Genomic DNA, 22,426 nt, shown 5'->3' with positions numbered 1-22,426 from the left:
CGTTACCATTGCCTGTAGGAAAAAGTTTACGACGAACATCCTGATGGCGCTACAGAAATGCAAAGTTCCTTAACGCTGCGTTGCTAACGGGTTGTGAGCGTCGGTCGGACGGGATGTGCCCTGAAGAGCCGGTGTGCCGCCCTGTGAAAGCGGCGGTGCCGCGGAGAAGAGGGCATCAGCCGCCCGTTGCCGTGGAGACGCGACCGGAAGTCGTGAGCCGTGACCCGGGTCGGTGGGCGGGGCCGAGCTGATCAGCTGACCGGCCCTGCCGTCACGTGACGCTGGCCCGGCCAGACGAGGCTCGGCTGAAGCAGGAGCAGCTGCGGAGTTTGACCATATCTTCGTCCAGTCTTAAAACAGCTTCCTAAGGTAGTCGGTGGAATATCACTGCCCTGGGAGCGATATAAAGTAAGGCTTTTCGGAAGGGGGTGGGGGCGGGGAAGTGAGTTAAGTGTGTGGGAGTTTCTCTAAAGAGGCAGTGGGCAGTGGGTAGTGGGGAGTGGGGTATAATGGGGAAGTGGGGAAGTGGGGAATGTGTCAGTTCAAAGTGCGGTTTCCCACCTGATCCAATTACTCTGGACCCACTGCCCTTCTGTCTGGAAACACAATCTTCCCTGGCTTCTGAACAAAACAACCGAAAACTAAACAGCATGCGGCATATTGTCACTGCTTAGTCACCGAAGTAAGTTCTTGCAAAATAAACGTGTGTACGTAAATACTGGTTCACCTTCCATGCATCACCCTTGCCGAAAGTTGTTCTCCAATAAATTTGAATCATCATCCGTTCAAGGTAAACCTCTGTAGCGAGTCTGAACTCGTTGTCACTGTTACACTTTAGGGTATCTGGGGGGAGCTCTCAAGAATGTCCGTACTCTGCATATTGGCACTTGGTTTTACTGTGGGGAACAGGTGATTGTAGTCTTATTTGTATATATACACATACAATGCATTTTTCAACACGAATTACTGTAGAGTGATCTGGACTGAAAACCCTGTCTCCTCCTCATTCTGATACACAAGAAGGCAATTGTAATGCTGTGTTACCCCAGTTGAAATTAGACATCTCATTTTTTTTTTTAGGCAAAGCTATGGTCTTTCTTAGCTATCTGATTTAAAATCTTGTGCTGGCAGCTAAATAAAGACTAGTTTTATGTGAGATTTCACACGACATCCAGTGCGCAGTAGCTACGTGGACAGATCTTTGCAATGACTTTGTTTGGTGGCTGTGGCAAATTTAAGTTGATCATTCTGTAAAAATTCTTTACACGGTCCTATTCTTCAAGAAATAATTCTCAAAAATTGAGAGTATTTTCTGGATGTTTGGCTGATCTAAAAATGGTGGGAGATTCTGCTTTCACTAGTACACTGGCTTTGTGATAACATTCAATGTGGAAATTCACTGAAATATTTGAATTGATTTCTTATAGTCTGTTAAAATTAAATTTGTAGCTTGATATTTTTTGTTGTGATTGAGGCCATTCTTAATGTGTATGATGCTCCTGATGTTAAGCATTTCATTTTACTGCCTTACTGTTAGGGCACAAAATTGGAGAACTAAGTTTAAACAGATGAGGTGCGCACAATTGAGAGAAATGAACAACTCGGTTTGTGCAGTGGCAGCAACTTGAAATTTTGTTTGATCAGTTCAACCCAGGACGATTTGTCTTAACATTTGCTTTTCTTGGCTTGGTTGGAGCTAGAGAAGGTTTTGGTCTCTGGTCCGTTTTGTATTTTTTAGTACATCATTGTACAGCTGTTTGTGTGTTGTTGTCAAGTGATTCTGATATACAATGACAAAAACAACTTACCAATGTGATTCTCATCTATATTAAAGCTAAGAGCTGTAATATATTTGAGCTCTTGACTTGGAAAACTAGGTTAAATTTTAGTTGTGATATATATATAGAGTTTGATGCAAAGTCTTGAACTTTCAGACAAATTTTTAATGTTTTTAAATCAGAAAAATTCTTAAATGATCAAAGTTTGTACACAGTCAGGCTCTGATTGGAGAGAGAGCATGTTGCAAATTACTGATCTGTTTGCAAACCATGCATCATAGAATCAGTATGAAATTGAGACCCGGTACATATGAATGATTTAATTGTTTTGGCAGAAAATCATTTATTTCCTATTTTGTTTCAGTTCAAACCTAAATGATTTAATATGAGGATATAGATTGGTTCCACCGACAGTGCAGAACGTTGATATTCTTTTCTGCAGTGGCAGTTAGGCAAATTGAGTTTGCCACAGACTGGACTGTGGGCTGATCGCCTCCTTCTGTCTGTTAAATTCTGAACCTGTCAGTGGTACATCCAAATCCAATTCTGAATCTCTGGTACTTCTTTCTTCTTCCTCTTTTGCTGTCAGATTTTGAGTTGGATTTTATCAACAGCAGCAATGACTTGCAATAACATTGCATTACACCTTCAACATAGTAAGTTGTCCTGTAATGCTTCACAGACTTTTTAACGTTTGGCAATGAACTACATAGGATAACAAACTCTGAGAGAGGTAGATTTTAAGGCAGAACTTGAAGGAAGAGAGAAAGCTTGAGAACTTCAAGGATAAAATTGTGGAGATTATCTTCTAGACAGCAGGAAACATGGTTGTCGGTGGTGAAGTTAAAAGGAGGGATGACCAAGAGTTTAAAATTAGAGGAGTTTACATATCTCTGAGGCTTGTAAGGCAAGTGGAGAATATAGTGATAGAGAGCAGTGAGTCTATGAAGGGATTTGAAAACAAGGACAAGAACTTTAAAATTGAAGTGTCACTGGTTAGTGAGCACAGGGGTGATGAGTGGATGTAACTTGGTGTGGAGATTGGGACTTGAGATACATGCTGTTGATTTTTCGTCCGCTTCAGTTTACAGATGGTGGAGAATGGTAGTGTGGTAGGAGAGCATAAAATAGTCAACTGTGGAGATATTAAAAGCATGAAAGAGAACTTCAGCAGAGCTTATAGTGGAGACAATATTAAATGGAGGAAGTAGGTTTTTTTTTTACATACTTAGATTTCAATTCCATTTTCATAAAATCATATACGATAAACATGGTTTATGAGTACGTGGAAAAGTGAATTGTTCCTGTAGCTTGAACTTATTGCTAAATGTTGTATTTGAGAGGTTTGATGCTGGTAGAATACTGAAACGTAGAAAGCATAGGATAGTGATTTTCTCAGCTTGACACGAATGCAAGATAATACATTCCTGATCCAAATCAGTGTTGGCCGTTGCTAGGACAGTTGAAAATTCAAAAATAACAGATGGTTGAAATGACTGCAAATGCAAATTGGGAAAATTAATTTTAATTAATGGCAATGAAATTATATTCTTAAAAATCAGATTTCAAAGCTGTATTTTCTCCCAATTCTATTAATGATGTTTAATTTTGGAGAAAATAGGCATTTCCTTGTTTCAGATCTTGTAAATTTATAAGTCCAAATTTTTTTGGTGAGCACTTGTAGTGTGCATTTTTAACATCAATAACCAATGAACCTATGATTTATCTACCCTTTCAGGCCATTGATAGATTATTATGTGGATTAAAATGTGAATGTTGTGACAATAACTACTTTTGTGTTTAATCTATAACTTTTTAAGATTCCACGATAGTGCAAGTATCACTAAGTTTTTAATGGTTTCCTTAATTTGCAGACAATGCATTCTAAGTGGTTTATTGGCCTATAATGTAAAATATCTTCACCATGGAAGAATCTTCATCTGGAATGAACACTACGAACACGCATCCATTTGGGAAGGAGGAAGATGACTCGTTAGAGAGACTGTTTGTGTTCTTTTGTGAGCAGTTGCGGCTGGGGAACTGGGCCTTAGCACAAGCATGTATGCCCCAACTAAGGCAATGGCAAGCTGGTGGTGCAGGACAAGTGAAGGAAATCCTCCAGGCAATCATTGTCTGTCCATATAAGCTAAGGTGAGTACTCTGGAGAAGCTTGGATTTTGCAGCACAGGCAAGGCCATGCAGCTCTTTGTGTCTGAGCTGCCTGATAGTTAGAACAAACCAAAACTGATCCTACTCTCTTATCATTTCTCATGGGCTTATTTCTCTCTGTTGTAAATTTTATTTACTTTGAAGGAGATTGTGGTGTATTGATAACATCACTGGACTAGTAATCCAGAACACTAGGCTAATGTTCTGGGGACATGGTTCAGATCCTACCATGGCAGGTGTGAGGTTTGAATTCAATAAAAAAAATTGTAGAATATAAAGCTAGCCTAAAGGCAACTGCATGACCACTGTTATAACAAGGTGTAGAGCTGGATGAACACAACAGGCCGAGCAGGAAGGTTGACGTTTCGGGCCTAGACCCTTCTTGATTGTTGTAAAAACACATTCTGTTCACTGTTGTCCTTTAGGGAAGGAAATCTGCCATCCTTACTTGGTCTACCCTACATGTGACTCCAGGCCCACAACAGTGTGGGCCTTAAGTACCCTTTGGGTAATTAGAGATGGGCACTAAATGCTTCCATAGCCAGTGACACACATGCCACATGCACATAAAGAAGGTAAACCTTCTGCCTTACAGTACAGGTCATTTGGTTCAAACAGTCTGTGTTGGTGTTTGTAGTCTGCTTGACCCTTCCCTCACTTGATGTCATCTAAAAGCATCAATGCATCTTTCTGTTCCTTCCTACTCATTAGGTTTCTACTTTCCACTTAAGTGAAACTATCTTATTTGGTTCAACCATTTGCAAGTTCTGCATTTTCATTACTCGTTCAATAGAAGCAAAGATATTTGCCTCAACTGTGAAAATACATTCTAAGTTTTAACACTTGTTCTGTGCAAGGAAATTTCAAGCTTTCTCCTCACTGTTGGATGTAATCTTAAATTGATAATGCTGATTTTTGACTCTCCCAGCAGAATGTTAAACCCCTTTCTTTACAGGCTTCTTGCCTGATAGTAAAATATTGCAATATCTCAAGTATCCCTTCATCAGTTTAGTTTCCCATTTTGGTATAATTCTGGGAATATACATTGTATATTTTCTATCCCCTTTCCATAATGGGTTGCTCAAAATTTCACATGATCCTAATCCTAATTAATTCATTGCTTTGCTTTTGTTTTTTATTGGCCCTTCTTTTAAAACATAGTCAGAAGCCACCCGACAGCAGGTTTTATTTGAAATCACAGTCTCTTGGAGTGCTGCTCCTTGTCGGGTGACATCAGCTAAACAATGTTCCAAAAGCTTGTGATTTTGAATAAACCCGTTGGACTATAACCTGGTGTTGTGTGACTTCTGACTTTGTCCACCCCAGTTCAACACCAGCACCTCCACATCGTGGCTACCATTGACATCTTTAAAACGGAGTTCTGCTCACTTTTATTTTCTGACTTTATGTACTTGGGCTCTCAGTTTCAAGAACTGTATTTATGAATCCTGTGGTCTCTGTTCGTCCATATCCAATGTCTTTCTATTAGGTGTATGCATCTGTTGGTTGAACAAAAGCTGCAGATGCAAGAAATCTAAAACTGAACCAAACTGGAAGAACTCAGCATTGACTGAAAAAATCGGTAAATTGAAGTTTTCGGGTACTTGCCCAAAACCAAAATTTCAACCACCATTTTTAATTTGTGTTTCTCCTAAAATACATCATCTCACTTCTTCTAAATTACATGCCAGCTGTCTACCTGTTTCTCTTACCATTCAGTCACTTTCTGAAATCTTTTACAGTGCTCCATGTATGAAATCTATTACTTTCATAGCCATTGCTTCTGAAACACTTTTCGTTTTATTCCTGTTAACAACTTCTTTTGCAGTCCCATCAAGGATTAAAGTGTCTGTGTCTGCGCTTTCAGTTCCTTCTGACATCATGGCTTTGGATTCACTGAATTGACATCATGTGCCTGTTGGTGTTCCAAAGCTAGATTGTTGAGAAAGAGCAAACCACATGTATGGCTCGATCTTAACCTACTTGCAGGCACATGATCACAGTTTATTATGACCTAAGCCATTGATCCAAAAAGAACTGAAAGTATGATTAGAGACAGTAAGAACTGCAGATGCTGGAGTCCGAGATAACACAATGTGGAGCTGGAGGAACACAACAGGCCAGGCAGCATCAGAGGAGCAGGAAAGTTGACGTTTCGGGTCGGGACCCGATACAGGACTTCCTTTTAAGTCATAATGCCTTCAACAGCTTTTACAATACAGATGTATGGTATCAAAATGCTGCATCAACGATTCGGAATTTGGGATTCTGTCCTTGAACTTCTGTGTAGTAATCTATATATTTTATTCTTCCTGAATGGTTTATTTCCTACGTTGCCGAAAATTATTGGTTTCTTGCTCTTGTACATAAATACTGATCAATCTTAGTAGCTCCCTCAAGGTGCATGTTTGACAGTAGATATTGATAGACTTTTGGCTGCAAAGATCAACACAATCCTCTCATTAGCCAGCGTGTATTCATGCACTCTTCCAGTGGGAGGGAATGTCACTGAACAACCATCAGAATTCTGATCGATGTTTTCTTCCCAAATCTAGAGGTTCTGAGGCTAATATGATTGGCTAATTTAGCTCAGCCTTAGGTTTTCCATTATCCATTTAGCTTAACGATTCATTGAATAAGCTTGCAGTCCATAATGGGATCTTGAGTACATTTTTCATAGGATGTGGTATATTTTTTGCTTTTGCGTTCTGCAGGATGCTTAAAGTCACTCTAATCTCACAAGTATGGAATGGTTGGGACCTGAATCCTTTTTGTTTGTGGAATTTTCCGGTTTTTCGTATGATGCTAGAATGCCCAATGAAAAGTGATAATAAAGGCTCTTGTGCACATGAATATTCAGCCAGAAAGTTCACCTTCAAATCCCATCTACCTCTGACATTTCATAATACACCTGAACAGGTCGGTTAAAATATTTACAGACTGGAAAACCCTGTAGAAACAACTACTTACTTGAAGCATAAAACAGTTGCAAAATGTTAAAATGTGGTAATAAAAAGTGCTTTTTTCATCCAAACACTATCTTCCACGTTTCTGCTCATTGACACAGTTTCTTGGGCCTACTCAAAGTTTCTGAACTGATGTATTTCAGAACTAATCCAGGGGGAAAAAAAAAATTTCATTTGACCATTAACTTGTTAAAATTCTGACTTCTGACTAGTTATTTGTGTGCAGGTGGGAGACGATTTCTAGCCCTCATCGACTTGCCTGGCTGTGGCTACTGGAGCTAGAACGGTGGTGGTCACATGAACAGGTAAATGGGCATAGCACACTCTGTGATTCTGTAGAAAATGTTCATTCTTTTCTGTTCATTTCCTCACATCTTATTCTTTAATTCTGAAATAGCCATTATCTTTTTGCACCAGATATCACTTCCACCATTTGTCAGAAGGGAGATTGAATTCTTTTTGCTCCTGGAACAGCTACAGCCACAGATCTCTCAAGATGTCTTAAAGGTAATGTCTTGATATTTTTATAGCATTTCAGTGTTTTTTTTGTTAAGTTGAGCTCTTAATTGAGTCAGGTATCAACTATTACTGGTATGTGTGATCAATTTAATTCTATATTATGTAGCTGTGTAATTTTTAAAATTATAGTAGTGTTTTACCTTAAAATATTCAATGCATTGATATGTTGTGTCGTACTACTCAGTTCATGGATGATTTGATTAATAATGACAGAACTGCATATTCTGTGATACTAATTATTTATATTGTTCTCTGCACAGGAACTAAATGATATATTTTTTAAATGTCATAATCCTGATGTGATGATTGAGAAGCAAGAGGACATCAGTGCCTATACACTAAGTCCTGAGGCATTTTCTTCTTTGTGGAAACTTTTACCCAGGAACCCTCAACTTGTGAAGGCTGTGGTTTCTTATTTGTTGGTAGAAAGTAGTGAAAGTTCTGCTGTGGAGCACAACCATAGGCTACAGAAACTATTCATCGACTTTCTGCAGGATGCTCTGTGTACACTAAAAGAAGCTCGCAAGGGAAATGCCAAGAATCGATCTGTCATGGATGTGCATGAGTTAACAGAAAAACAAATATATGCTGTTGTTTCTGTGCTTACTTTTGATGTGGAAAGGCAGGCCTATGAAACCCAGCAGTTATGTGAGGAGCTCTATGATGCTTGCTGTGCGACAGAATATGGACTGAGTGAGGAGCACTTACTTGGTTTCATGCTTAGAAAATCAAACCAAACTCTGATTAATTTGTACAGCACTGTATCCATCAAGAAGAACAAAGAAAAGCTGGTAGCGCAAATCTCACCTCAAAGAGGTAATCAGTAACCTCATTCAAATTTCCACTACCATTCTTGCAATAGAAAGAACTGTATTTGATTTCCTTCTCAAGCTAATAATTTATAAATGTTTATTTTGCAGTTATTGCACACCGCATTCTGATCCCAGGCTATTTTATATTTCTTTGCTGAACTAAGAAACATGCACAGGAATGCAAGTTCTCCTGTAAATTGCATAGGTCACTATTCTCTGCGATTGAGATATGATGAACAAGCTCAATGCTGGCATTAAACCATATCTACATGTACACTTTTCTGGCAGCAGATATTTAATATTAATGGCTACTTCAAACATTGCACCTTGTTATTACCATTATTAACCAGCATACAGTGTATTTCCACCATTCGTTTGATCAGTACAGTGACCAAAACCTGGTGGCCTGAGTCAGTCACATGTAACCTCAATCTCCCTGTTTTCTGCTTGTGCTGTATTTCCAAAAATGGCTCCAGTAGGTTTAAAACTAAAATAACAATTTGCAGCAGTAATTCAGACAATCTTTGAGACAATGAGAACCTCCACACAGTGGAAAAAATTAAATATTTTTGGCTCTTGGATTAAAACTTTAGTTACCAGGGTCCTGTCTGTTATGACCTTGAGCTACCTGATAATCAGGGACTTTGACCCTCTCAGTTCATATACTTCAATTAATATTTGGCTACAGACTATTAGTATCTAATGAGAAGCATTATGTAAAATAAAGCTTGATTCCTGGAAGTATTCCAAGGTATTTGAAAAATTGGATAGGTTAATCTAGAGTCTCCATTTGAAAGAAATGGTTTAAACATTCTCCCTGTCAGACACATTCTGACTGGAAAAGACAGGCTTGGCTAAGGTTGTTGATCTTCTGTACATTAGGTAATCATTTTTGACACCTTAGATGCTAATCTCAAGGTTGATACTGGAATGTACTTCAAAGCAGCAGTGTGTGAGTGTTGAACTGCGCTATTTGACTTTTAAAATTTGTTTTCATTTTCTTTTCGGTTTTTTTTCAGTTTCTCTTGGACTATCAGAGGCTGAAAAAGTTACGTTAGCGTCATTAGCAGACTCTGAGGAACCTCTTTCTTGGAAGGCAGCCTACTTCTACAGCATGAGCACCAGTAAGCACTTTCTGGAACAGGTTCTGGTATGTATTGGGACCAAGGGAACAGGATATGTGGCTTTGATTTTTGAATCAAATGTTCAATAATAAATGTGGAATCAGGTTCAGGGTGAGACATGTTACCATGTACCTATTGCCACATGTTTCATGAAGGAGCCTTTTTAAACTCTGCAATCTACAACGTTTTATGTTTGCAACAAAAAAAAATCCCGAACTCTGATCTTGATGCTCAATTAACAAGCTTAATCAGATAGCCACAAGCAATATGGTAAAGGAAGTAAGCTTGGGAACAAAGTGGTGACTTTGGTTCAGTGATTCATAGAATTGTTATGGTACAGAAGGAAAATATTTGGCCCAACATGTCTGCTCGAGCTGATTCCGAAGATGTCCACCATTTTTCCACTCAGCATTTCATTCTTCTATTACCTGTTTCAGATGTTGGTAGCCTTGTTTATCATTTTGGATTATTTTATGTGCTTAGGTCACAGAAGTATCTCATCATATGCAAGATGTAAAATAACTACTTGGTGTGGTTAATTGGTATAGACTAGCTATGGCCAGAGTTGTGGTGTGCCCGGCCACTTTGCAGTGAGTCATGTAGAAAGCCACTTTTATGCAGATTAATGATTGTCTATAAAATTTCAATAGTATCACAAGGAATCCTATAACTTTCATTCTGAATCACTTGTTTTCATTATTAATGTTGCACGTACTTCACTTCAAAAACCGTGAAAACTTGTTTTTAAAATTCATGAGCAAAGTCTGAAGCTAGCTGATTGCTGTTTTTCGCTCTCTTATGCAAACCTTAAATATAATCTGTCTTTTACTAAACTGTAAACTCCAGTAGCAATCCTCTGTTATATTTTCAGATTGTAGCATTTCCTTGCTTTGCAATGCAGGTGCTTCTCAGATTCATGTCAGTGTAATTACTGTAATATGTAATCATTTATAGTATTTTTGTATATTTTTAATCGGTTTGTTCAGATGTGTAAGTCAGGTCTCCTGACACCACCATGTAACTTAAATTGCCTGATGTGATTTTAATACTTCAGTGGCAAAATGCCCTGATCATTTGATGTAATTGCCATTGGCTTTTCTGAGTAAAATTTGATTCAGAATTGAGTGCACCCATCATTGAAATTGAAATTGCATGTGATATAAGAAAATAACTTGATTAAATTGAGGTGCGTTTTTGTCTAATTATTTATTTACGAATCCTTTAATCTTCACTGTATTGTAGTTGACCTGATAACACTTGTGTTAAGTGCATAGCGTGAATATTTCTTTTTTCATTTTCTCCTTTGAAAGGTACACTGCAATTAAATTAATTTTGACAATTGTGCAGTTCTCACTGCCTTTCCTTGACCCCAAGTGTCTGGTGTAAAGACTACTTTCGTTTTTTGGACTGTGACCTTAAAATGGGAAAAGATACTGCTTTAAAACAAGGCACGCTGGAAGAAGATTCGGTAACTTTTTTAAAAAAAAGTTACTGAAATTGTGTTTGTTGCACCTACGAGGTAGCCTTATTCAAGCAATGAGGAGAGCATGTTAGATACCCTGGCATCATGGGCATTTGTCCAGTGACAGACTTTTGAACAATTTTTCAACCACAGCCAGTTGTGTATGCTCAGATATGTGCAGCATTGTTCCTGGGCAAATAGCTACAGCTTTATGTTTGAACAATACTGCAGAAAAATCTAGCCTGTAAAGGAGAAAATATCTCTGCCTCTTTCTCTACCTCCCCCTTTTGAGTGTAGAAGTAAAACAAAATAGCTACTTTCTTGCAAACTCTGAAAATTCCTTTCTTGAAAGGAGAAAGAGAAAAACCAACTTTAGAGACACAGAAAGGCAAATCCCCAACTGGGGACTTGAAGATTGAGAATTGGTGTGACCACAATCTTATGTCCTCCTCAAAGAGGCAAAAGGAACTGAAGGGAAACATCTCATTAACTGTTATTTACACTAGACTAATGTTACAGTTATGCTTCACTGACTTTCGTTTTATTCCTTCCTCACCCGTAGTAATTCTGTTTTGTCTTGCCTCTTCGTGTCTGTTTGTATGCATGGAGGAATCTTTTAAAAGGAGTAGGACTTAAGTTATAGAGTTTTGAGTTGGTAACTCATGTTCCTTTTCTACCAGAAATTTAAAACAACCAGCTTGCAATAAATAACAGAAACAGCTAAGTATAGAAACCTTGTGTGTTTTCTTTAAACCTGGGTTCCTCAGTCAGGTAAACTGGGGACTTGGAATGGTTTATCGAGTCATAGAGGCATACAGCACGGAAACGCACCCTTCGGTCTAACCAGTTCATGCTGAACCATAATCCTAAACTAAAGTAGTTCTGCCTTTCTGCTCCTGGCCCATATCCCTCCAAACCTTTCCTGTTCGTGTATCCATCCAAATGTCTTTTAAACATTGTAATTGTACCTGCATCCACCACTTCCTCAAAGTTCAGTCCACAAGCGAACCACTCTGTGGAAAAAAAAATTGCCTCATGTCTTTTTTTTTAAACCTCTCTCCTCTCACCTTAAAAATGTCCCCCAGTCTTGAAACGCCCCATCTTAGGGAACTTTTTCACATTTGTGATGACTGTGGAAATAATGGGACTTGATTTCTAGTGCATTACCCAGTGAGTCATGAAACCACCTTGGAGACACGACCAAGCAGCATGAGTTTTTAGTAGATACATCTCTTGATGAGCAGTCTTCTTGACATTCCAGTTAAACCTATTTTCTAGATTTAACATTGGTATTTGTTGTAATGAGTGATTTGTGATTGCACAGTGAATGTGTGCTGCACTGTTCTCATTATTCATTTTTTTTACTTTGTCAGGCTACTGCTTTGCAATTAATAAAGCGGGAGGATTACAGCACTTTAAGCAAATTAACGAAGAAGACATTCAAGCCTCTTTCACGACTCATGGTGTTGCTGGGGTGGACTCACTGCCAAAGTCTAGAATCAGCTCAGAATCTACTATGTACGCTCCATCAAAGCAAGGTATGGACGATGTTGATGGTGAAAGTTCGTGAAATGCCTCAGTTATGCAGCCATTGTGAATGTAAGATTATTCGTCACTGGTGACTGCAAAAATGATTCAAAAAATTTATTTTGTGATGTAAGAATGGTCATTTCAAAAGCAAAGCAAAGATAATAAAATTAGGGATATATAAATGACCCAATAGTAAATTCTTAGCCGCAAGTAACCAAACTTATTTCTGCATCACCTACCATGCAGCATGACTGATCGAGCAAATTATTTACTTGAGTCCTAGTACCTTTTATCTATTGACTTAGTTTCAGATTTGGGAGTCTGAAATTCATAAATACTGCAGCATCTTATTATGTCGAGACATTGGTTTTTTATGTTTTGCTGAACGCCCACCATCACAAAACCAAAGTCGGAATTCAAACATTGAGAAGGGATTAGGTGGATGCAATAGTTTTAACAGCTTTAGGACCTTAACACACTCCTTTGGCTCTAAAAGCACAATGTATTTGGACAGTTTCAGTATGTTAGAGATTATAGGAAGCTTTTGGGTTAGCAACAGCGCTGCTATTTCTGATTGAGAAGGTCTTGGGTTCAACCTCACTCCAGAAATCTGAAGGTTTATACTCTAGTGTGGTACTGAGGAAATGTTTGAGGTGCCATGTTTTGGCCGATATGTTATACTGATGTTCTTTCTAGCTCCTGGATAGTTGCAGAGAATTCCACAGGCACTCTTTGATGCTAGCCAGTTCTTTCATTGTCCTGGCTAATGTTTCTTCCTCAATCAGTATCACTTAAAAACCCAGATCATTTGATTTATTTGTCACATTACAGATTATGGGACCTTGCTGTTTGTAAATTAGGCACTGTTTCCTTGTGTTACAACGATGACTACACATCATTCGCTGTGCATCGGGAAGACTTGTGGTCGTGAAATGTGCGATTTTAATTCTCTTTCTTTCCTCTACATCTTTGGATTTCACCAAGTTTTTTGAACTGACAAGCAACGTAGGAAATCTAATAGCTAGGTTTACTTTGAAAATTTGGACAAAAAGTTTTACAACTTCCAATCCAAAAATCTTGACCCCTATGTGGTTTAAATTATCTGAATGTTGCAGCCTTGTATTTCTTATAATTTGCTTACAAGAGGACAGCTTTGTAACTAAGCCACACTGTTAATATTAATTTTGATGTTCCTCTCAGGAGCAATGTTGCGATGCTGTGCTCCAAGACTTCTGTGGTGGGTTGTCTTCTCACATTGAGGTTCTTGCGTGGTGTTTGAAATGGAACAGGTAATTATTTTTCCATTCTTGTTTCTCTCGATCATTGTTTGTTGTAATCTTCAGATTTACATAATTGAAGTAATTCTTTTCATATTTCAGGAAAATTAAAGCTAATAAATATTTACTGACAAGTTTTCTCCGTCTCCTGTTTATGCCGAGTTAGCAAGAGCACCACTTTCAGTTTTGGTGTCTCAATGCTAGATACCATTGGGGAGGATAATCAATTAGTATCTATATTTCTTTGTATTGGAAACTGCAGCTAATAGTATTGTTGGATATGTACTGGAATTTTCATTGGCATATCTGCTTCCACCAATAAAGCATCTTTTTTTTTCCTCCTGTGTCCTTTTGGACTCCGGAATTGCAATGCACTTCTATGTCCCATCATATGCTCATGGCTTGTTTACTGAGGCTCTCAACACTTGTAGTGACCCTCAGCATGACAGCTGTGGGGGATTGGAACAGGAACAGGATGATTAAAAATTAGACTTGCATTTATATAGTAGGTTTCACGAACACCAGATATCCCAATGTATTTTATAGCCAACAATGTACTATTGAAGTGTGATCACTCTTGTTATATAGGAAAGATGGGGGTTAATGTTGGCCAGGACATGGGAATAACTCCCTGCGCTTCCAAGTAGTGACTTGTGATCTTTAACAGCCACCTAAGTGGGCAGATGAAGCATCTGTTTTATATCTCATCTGAAAGATGGCACTTTGTGCACTTCTTCACTGGAGTGTCACTTTTTTGATTTTTGTGCTCAAGTCCTGGAGTGGGACACAAAAGCAGAATCTTCTGAATTTGGTCGCAGCATTACTAACTAACCCATAGCTCGCACCTAAGTGCAGGAGTCCAATTTTAGGGCTTATGTGGCAGGGTTAAAATTAGTCCTTTTGTTTTGATAAATTAGTAACCAAGGATATGTGGTCTAACTTGTGCTCCTGCCCTTTTCTAAAATAAATCTCTTAGGAACAGCATTCCTGAAACGGATTTTATTCGCCATTTGCACAGTTTGGACTGCCACTCTGCTTTGTATAGTTTGCATCACCTTACAAACCTGCCTGCACTGAAAGTGGAAGATGTCATTGGCCTCCTTCAGAAACAACCTGCTAATGGAAATGGTGATGACAATTATTAGTTTCTTTTAGTTGCTTTGAGCTCTTGAAAGGCATTTTTATGATATCCACCTAGTAAGCTGTGTGGGGTGCAAATCTGAAATTAAAGTGAGAGATTTCAGAAGGTAGTACTCTTATAATATTTGCATGTAACTGACAGAATATTACTATATTTTCAGAAAATTTGAGTTGAATTTAACATCCAGTACAGGCTAGTTTCTCATCTTAACTCAATATGATCAACAATTCTATTCTTGAATCTTTGTTTTTATGCATATTTGTGTGGTCAGGAGTAATGTAATGTCTTAGTACATTGATTGCTAGGAGATATACAAGTGTGGCTATATAAGCTACTTTCTCCGTATAAAATATTTTAAAATCAGGAACTGTGGATTTGGAGGCTACAAGTTTCAATCCATCCAGTATGGGGCACAAGTACACAGCTCAACGTTGGCACATATAATCTATACAATTGATGTTGTTGTGACCATGTGTCAAGTGTGTTGAGGTTTGTTCTACACAGGAATCCATGTCTTCAAAAAATAAGATATGAGCTTTCGGTAGAGAAAATGTATCAAGAATTTGATTTGAGCATTGTTAATTATTCAATGTTATTGTGTCAAAATTTCATTAAATGCAAAATGTAGGGCAAATTTGTTTCTTTTGTGTTAATTGTTTCTATTCTTTAGGTGCAAGGTCTCAAAGCATGACTCAGCGGCGAAATGTGACATTGTATCAAGCATTGTGTGCCCTTAAGTATGCCATATATGCAATCTGTGTAAATGCACATCAGCCATCTTTGTGTAAGGACTGTCCATATTGGTCACTGGAAGCAGCTGTTAAAGATGTTTCGCTTGAAACTGATCATGCCTGGAATCAAGGTAAGCAAATGAGCAATTAAGTAGTCTTTATTATATCATCTATGACGATGACAGAGATCTGTGGTAGATGTCATAGTAACTATCTGAGCAATCAGGAAAAGCCCAAACTTGGTTGCCTTCTACATTGTAAAATATTTTATCAGCAGCTGTGAGAAAGTACAGTTTTCAGGAAAAATAAATTTATTTTTATTTGCACAACAGGTTGTTCTTCAGTTTTCAAGTTTTATTCGTCCCGGTGTCAAGAGTTTCTACACATGATCCCTGCTCCTTTCCGATTAGAGGTGTTGGAGAATATCTTCTCTTTATTATTTTTGTCCTACAATGACCTCAATGGAGATAAAACAAGACATGAAGGACAATTTTGCCTTGATGAAGAAGGAGACACTGAACAAATACAAGCAGCAGTGGGTTTCGACAGAATTGTAGAACACTTGGAATCCACACTGGAATTTGTGCATAGTGAGCACTCGAGCACTGGTTTGGATGAGAAGGCTCCACAGAAGAGCTCACGGGTCCTCCGTAATGGCTGTCTGCAGAAACTGAATGTCAAAAACTTTGTGTCTGCGTCTGCAGAAAATGATACAACAGAGCAGCTGGAATATCTGAATCTAAAGCATTTTGCTATGAGTGTAAATCGTGGGAATGACTTTTTAGTGAATGCAGTGACGATGAACGTATTTCTGGAGGTGATAAAGGATCATCTGGAGGCACTGAAATGCCAAATTCCTTGGACGCCCTGCAGTGTACCTAAGGAAGATATACAGTTAGTCGAGTGCCTGAATTGTTCAATTAGTGCAGAATCTTTTGAGAGTCGATTAGCACAACTTTCCAGGTATATCTGTGAAGCTCAATGGAGGTACAAAGTAGTGACGAGCAATGGAACAACTGGTAAGACTTGCAAACATTGATAGTATTGTGGAAACAGCCAAGATTGGTCTGAACTGGGCAAGAGTTCTTTCAGAAATGCAAAAATGAACTTCTGTTTAAAAATAAACTGAGATATAAGTTAATTTTGATAAATTAATATAGAATCTGTGGTGGAACTAAGCGGCAGCAAGGGACTTTTGATAAATGTCCCATACAGAAATCAGGGGAAAGAAAATTAAACTATGTGGAAGTGGGGCTAATATACTGGCATGAATTGAGAATTGACTAAGAATCGCAGTAGGAATAAATGGATCATTCTTGGGTTGGTAAGCGTAACTGATGGAGTAATGCAGTGATCAGTGTTTGAGGCCCAGTTGTTCACAAACTATAACTATAACTATAATAATATATATCCAGATCAATATTTTCAACTTAAAAGATGACCCAAGCTAGGTGGGAATATGAATGATGAGGAGGGCACAAAGGGGCTTGAAATGGATTTAGGCAGGCTGAGAGTGAGCAAGAACTTAGCAGATTGCATATAATGTCAAAAAAATGTGAAGTTACTCATTTTAGTTGGAAAAATAAAAAATGCAGAGTATTTTTTAAATATTAAAAACAAAGAACAGAGAACAGGCCATTTGGCCCTTGAAGCCTGCGCTGACACATTTTGCCCTTCCATACTAAAACTTTCTTCTTTTACAGGATCCGTATCCTTCTATTCCCTTCCTGTTCATATATTCATCCAGGTGCTTCTTGAGCGCTGCTATTGTGTCTGCTTCCTCCACCACCTCTGGCAGCACATTCCAGGCACTTGCCACCCTTTGTGTGAAGAAGTTGCCTCACACATCTTTTTAAACTCTTCCCCCACACCCCCACCTCGTACCTCGTACCTTGAACCTGTAACCCTAGTAATTGACCTCTCCACCCTGGGAAGAAGCCTCATACTTTCCACTCTGTTTATGCCATTCACAATATTGTAAACTTTGATCAGGTCGCCCCTCAACCCCCTGCATTCCAGTGAAAGCAAACCCAATCTACCCAACCTTTCTTTATAGCTAAAATCCCACATAGCTGGCAATATCCTGGTAAACCTTTCTGTACCCTCTTCAAAGAATCCACATCCTTCTGGTAGTGTGGTGACCACAACTGTATGCAATATTCCAAATGGTGAGAAATTGGAGAATGTTCATGTGCAAAGGGTCCTGGATGTTCTTGTTGATAAGTCACTGAAAGCTATCATGCAGGCATGGCAATTAGGAAGGCAGATGGTATGATGGCATTTGTTGAAAGAGAATTTGAGTGCAAGAATAAAGAAATCTTCATGCTATTGTTTTGATAAGACTGCGACTGCAAGTTTTGATTTCCTTGCCTAATGAAAGATTTTCTTGCTGTGGAGGAAGTGCATCGAAGATTCACCAAACTGGTAGGATTGTCCTGTCGGGAAAGATTGAGGAGATTGGGCCTATATTCTCCAGAATTTGGAAGAATGAGAGAGACCTAATAGAAGCATTCAAAAATTTTCAGGGCTTGACAAGGTAGTTGCAGGAAGGATGTTTCCCCTGACTGGATCGTGTCAGGGAGGCATGTTATTAGAACTGGGAGACATGGAGTTTGAATAAAAGAGGAGGAATTTCTTCACTCAGAATGTTGTGAATAATGTATTTAGAATTCTCTACCAACAGGACGGTGGGGGCTCAGTCATTCGAGACAGAGATTGATAGATGTATAGACCTTAAAGATGCCAAGGAATATGGGAATAGTGCCGAAAAATGAAAATAAGTCATGATCTAGTTGAACGGCAGAGCAGGCTAGATGGCCCAAATTGCTTTCTCCTATCTCCCGTATGATGTAACTAATATACAATAATTATAGATTTTTTTTCACAAGTTTCGTATGTTCACTTTAGATTGTTCTTTGGAAGTCAAATGAATTGAAGTTTTATGTTAGTGTGGGAAGCTGATTCTTCCCTTTAAAGCTATAAAATCTAACTGTCATAAGTAAACGTTTCCAGACATCAGTCAGGTTAATAACTCTTTAAGGAAATTTTTAGGTGAGACTAGTAGATCCTGCCATTAAATTGGAGGTAAAGCAGACAGCGACTTCTAACATTCCTATATGTGCAGCGAAATGCAAAAATCCAGAAATCCCCCTTCAGCTGCACGATATATGTCCTTACTGTTAGGTTTAGCAGCAAAATCAATGCAATATTGTGAAGATAGGTAACTTGCCTATGAATTCTCCAGTAAAAATACCAGAAAAAGCCAAGTATCTCATATGCTGTTTTGAATGGCTTGCTTACTTTCAAAGATTTATGTGGTCACCCAACTCTGTTTTTTTCGTTAATAGAAGTGCCATTTTGTTCATGTTGCCTTTCATCTTTGTGACCTTGAATCTGATGATGTAGAATCCATATGGGTGGAAATAAGAAATGACAAGGAGACCATGATGCTAGTGGGCCCCAATAGTAGATGTGCCATAGAGCAGAGAATAAATCAGGAGATAATGAGAGTATGTAAAAAAGGCAATACATTAATCATGATGACTTTAATCTTCATGTAGATTGAAATAATCAGATTGGCAGAGGTAACCATGAGGAAGAATTAATACAGTGTACTCGGGACAGTTTCCAGAACAATGTCATGGATGCAACCAGGATCAGGTTACTTAGGATCTGGTAATATGTATTGAAGCAGATTTAATAAATGTCAGATCCCCTAGAAATAAGTGACTATAACGTAATGAGAATTTGGTATTCCATTTGAATACCAAAGTGGGAGAGTGGAAATTGAGTGGGAAACTGTGCTAAAACTTAAGGGTAATTATAAAGGAATGAAGGCAGAGTTGGCTGAAGTGAACTAGAAAAGGAGTTTAGCAGCCCAGATGATTGAAGGACAATGGCAGATGTTTAAGAAAATAATTCATATCTCGCAACAAAGATATATCCTAGTAAGAAGGAAGGATTCTAGAAAGGGGATAAGCCAACCATGGTTAACCAGTGAAGTTAAAGATAACATCCCATTGAAAGAAAAATATATAATGTGGCAAAGTTTTTAGTGGTAAGCCAGTGATTTGGCACATTTTAAAAAGACTTTTTTTCAAAAAAAGTAATAAAGCAGGAGAAGATAAACTTTGAAGGTAATCTTACCAGTAATATCAAGATGGACAGCAAGAACTTCTTAAGTATATAAAAAGGAAGAGGGACCAAAGTGAACCCAGGCCCCTTACAGAATGAGGCTGGAGAAATAATGAGAAACCAGGAAATGGCAGAGGAGTTGAATAAGTACTTTACATCAGTTTTTATGATAGATCACATTGATAGTATTCCAAAAATACTACATAATCAAGGGGTGAGAAAAGGCGAGAGGAAATAAATGCAATAACTATCACTAGCAAAAATGTGCTATGGAAACTAATGGGGCTAAAAGCCAATAAGTCCCCTGGACTTGATGGCTGCACTCTAGAATTTTAAAGGAAGTAGTAGCTGCAGAGATGGTGAACACATTGGTTATAATCTTCCAAGAACCCTCAGATTCCAGAAAAGTCCTGGAGGATAGGAAAACTCCGATGTTGCACCCTTACTCAAAAAGGAAAGAGACAAAAAGCAGGTAACTATAGACTAGTTAGCTCAACATCTGTTATTAGGAAATGGTTGGAATCTATTATGAAATGTGCAGCGGCAGAGCATTTAGAAATATAGTATAATCAAATGGAGTTAGCTTAATTGAGGGGAAATCATGCCTAATGAATTTTGAAGAGTTAACAAAAGGAGAACCAATGGATGTAATATATTTCGATTTTCAAAAGGTACTTGTTAAAGTACCGCATCATCTACTACTTTAATATATTAAGAATGCATGAGCTTGGGGATAGTATATTACTGTGCATAGAGGATTGGGTAATGAGTAGAAGACAACGAGTTGGGATAAGGGTGTCATCTTCAGGAAGGCAAGCTGTAACTAGTTGAATACCACAGGGATCAGTAGAAGGGCCATAAGTGTTTACAATATATTAATGATGAGAAAAGTGAATGTATTTTGCTAAATTTAAGGATGACACAAAAAGTCTGCTTGGGGATTTTTTTCTGGAGAAAGGTCTAGACCCGAAACGTCAGCTTTCCTGCTCCTCTGCTGCTTGGCCTGCTGTGTTCATCCAGCTCTACACCTTGTTATCTCTGCATGGGGACATAGGCAGATTAAGTGACTGGTCAAATACTTGGCAGGTGGATATATTGTGGGAAAATGTAAGGTTATGCACTTTGGCAGGAAGAACTAAAGACTGAAGAAAGTTGCAGCGCAAAGGGATTTGGGAACTCTTGTGCATGAATCATGAAAAACTAGAATGCAAGTTTAGCTGATAAAACAGAAGACAAATGGAATGATGGCCTTTATTTCAAAGGAATGAAGTAGAAAAATCAGGAAATCTTGCTAGAACTATACAAGGCACAATTAGGCCATACCTAGAATACTGTGAATAGTTTTGGTCCCCTTATCTAGGGAAAGATATACTGGCATTGGAAGCAGTCCGGAGAAGGTTCACAGGGTTGAAACCAGGTATGGAAGAATTGTGTTAAGAGTAGATTAGGCCTGTTCTCATTGGTTTTTAGAAGAATGTGAGGTGACTTTATTAAATATTTAAGGTTTCGAGGAGCTTGACAGGGTAAATATGGAGAGATTGTTCCCTAGGACTGGAGGGCATATTCTAGAGTAATAGGCCAGTTAGTTAGATTAGAGCTGAGGAGGAATTTCTTCTCCGAGGGTAGTGAATCTGTGTAATTCTTTAACACAAGAGGACTGTATATTCAAAGCTGAGATTGAAAATCTGTCTATCAGTAAGAAAATCAAGGCTGATGGGAAAAGGCAAGAAAGTGGAGTTGAGGATTATCGTTGTTTCATTGAATGGCAGAGCAGATCAGTGTAGACCAAAATGCGTGCTTCTGCTTCTCTGTCTTGTGATCTTCTGATCACTTTTATAAACATTTTGATATCATCTGCTCCTATGTCTTATGATCACTGTTATCAATAATTTGATATCATCAGTTCATGTTTTCCTGTGTTAAATTTCACTCGCCATGAGTCTACCTGTTCCACTGAAATATGTCACGTAGAACTCCCATCACTAGCTTTCACATTATTTATCACGCTTCTGATTTTTCATTACATTTGTAGACTTGTAGATTTATGCCAACTATATCTAAACCCTGGTTCAAAAACCAAATCCTGGGGAACACTAGTGTTGGATTGAAATACACTGGTGTACATAAGTCCTCATGTATGCCATAGTCCAATGACCTCTACCATGAGGTGCATTCACTGTAGGCAGCTATCTTAGCTCACTTTCATTAAAGAGTTTGTGTTTAATACATTGCTGCATTGTCCACACAAACCAACTAGTGTAGACTTCCCTCTAGTCTGATAAACAGCTATTCATTAATATTCCGTTTTTGTTCCTGAGACAGTTTTATGTACACACTATCACTGTCTTATGAGAGCTGTGTTTGTTCACAAAATGATTGTGGTACATTATCAAATGCCTTCTGGAAGTCTGTATACACAACATCAACTGCACTATCCTCATCAACACTTTGCAAGTTTACCAAATAACTCAACAATATAATAACAGCATGGTACTGTGAATGTTGGACATCTGAAATAAAAGCAGAAAGTGTTGGAGAAATGATCTAATCTTGCTCAGTTGGATCTAGCAATTGCTGCTTTGGGGATTTTGAACCCATACTCTCCACTGTACTGAACTATTCGTGGTGCACAGCTTCCCCTGAGCTCCCACAGCTTCCAGGAATTCTCAGGAAACAGAGCTGTTCCACTGCTGGAGGACATCCTTGGTCCTTTCCCGCACAACCCCTGTAGTTCAGTTGCCTCCCAGCAATACCAGTAAAAGCAGCTCTCTCTCTCTCTCTCT

At 38.4% G+C, this 22,426-nt stretch overlaps 1 protein-coding gene across 2 annotated transcripts in view; it reads left to right on the top strand.

Moving 5' to 3' along the window:
- The first annotated feature begins 211 nt into the window (after positions 1–211).
- Positions 212–22,426, top strand: part of LOC125481413 (zinc finger FYVE domain-containing protein 26-like) — a 23,879-nt gene continuing 1,664 nt past the window's right edge. Inside the window, exons 1-11 of one of the 2 annotated variants that reach the window (XM_048592928.1) lie at positions 212–408; positions 3,653–3,929; positions 7,140–7,218; positions 7,331–7,420; positions 7,693–8,248; positions 9,264–9,394; positions 12,204–12,368; positions 13,561–13,649; positions 14,614–14,765; positions 15,449–15,640; positions 15,842–16,528. In XM_048592928.1, the coding sequence (XP_048448885.1) occupies positions 3,703–3,929; positions 7,140–7,218; positions 7,331–7,420; positions 7,693–8,248; positions 9,264–9,394; positions 12,204–12,368; positions 13,561–13,649; positions 14,614–14,765; positions 15,449–15,640; positions 15,842–16,528 (2,368 nt within the window). In that variant the 5' untranslated portion in view covers positions 212–408; positions 3,653–3,702. Of the gene's footprint in view, positions 409–3,652; positions 3,930–7,139; positions 7,219–7,330; positions 7,421–7,692; positions 8,249–9,263; positions 9,395–12,203; positions 12,369–13,560; positions 13,650–14,613; positions 14,766–15,448; positions 15,641–15,841; positions 16,529–22,426 lie in introns of those variants that run through there. The other variant, XM_048592929.1, reaches the window with a different exon arrangement.

This window comes from Rhincodon typus, unplaced genomic scaffold (genome assembly GCF_021869965.1).
Source record: "Rhincodon typus isolate 14 unplaced genomic scaffold, sRhiTyp1.1 hic_rhity00002047, whole genome shotgun sequence".
Lineage (NCBI taxonomy): Eukaryota > Metazoa > Chordata > Chondrichthyes > Orectolobiformes > Rhincodontidae > Rhincodon > Rhincodon typus.
The sequence above is the reverse complement of the archived record's forward strand: the minus strand, read 5'-3'. Positions and strand labels throughout refer to the sequence as shown.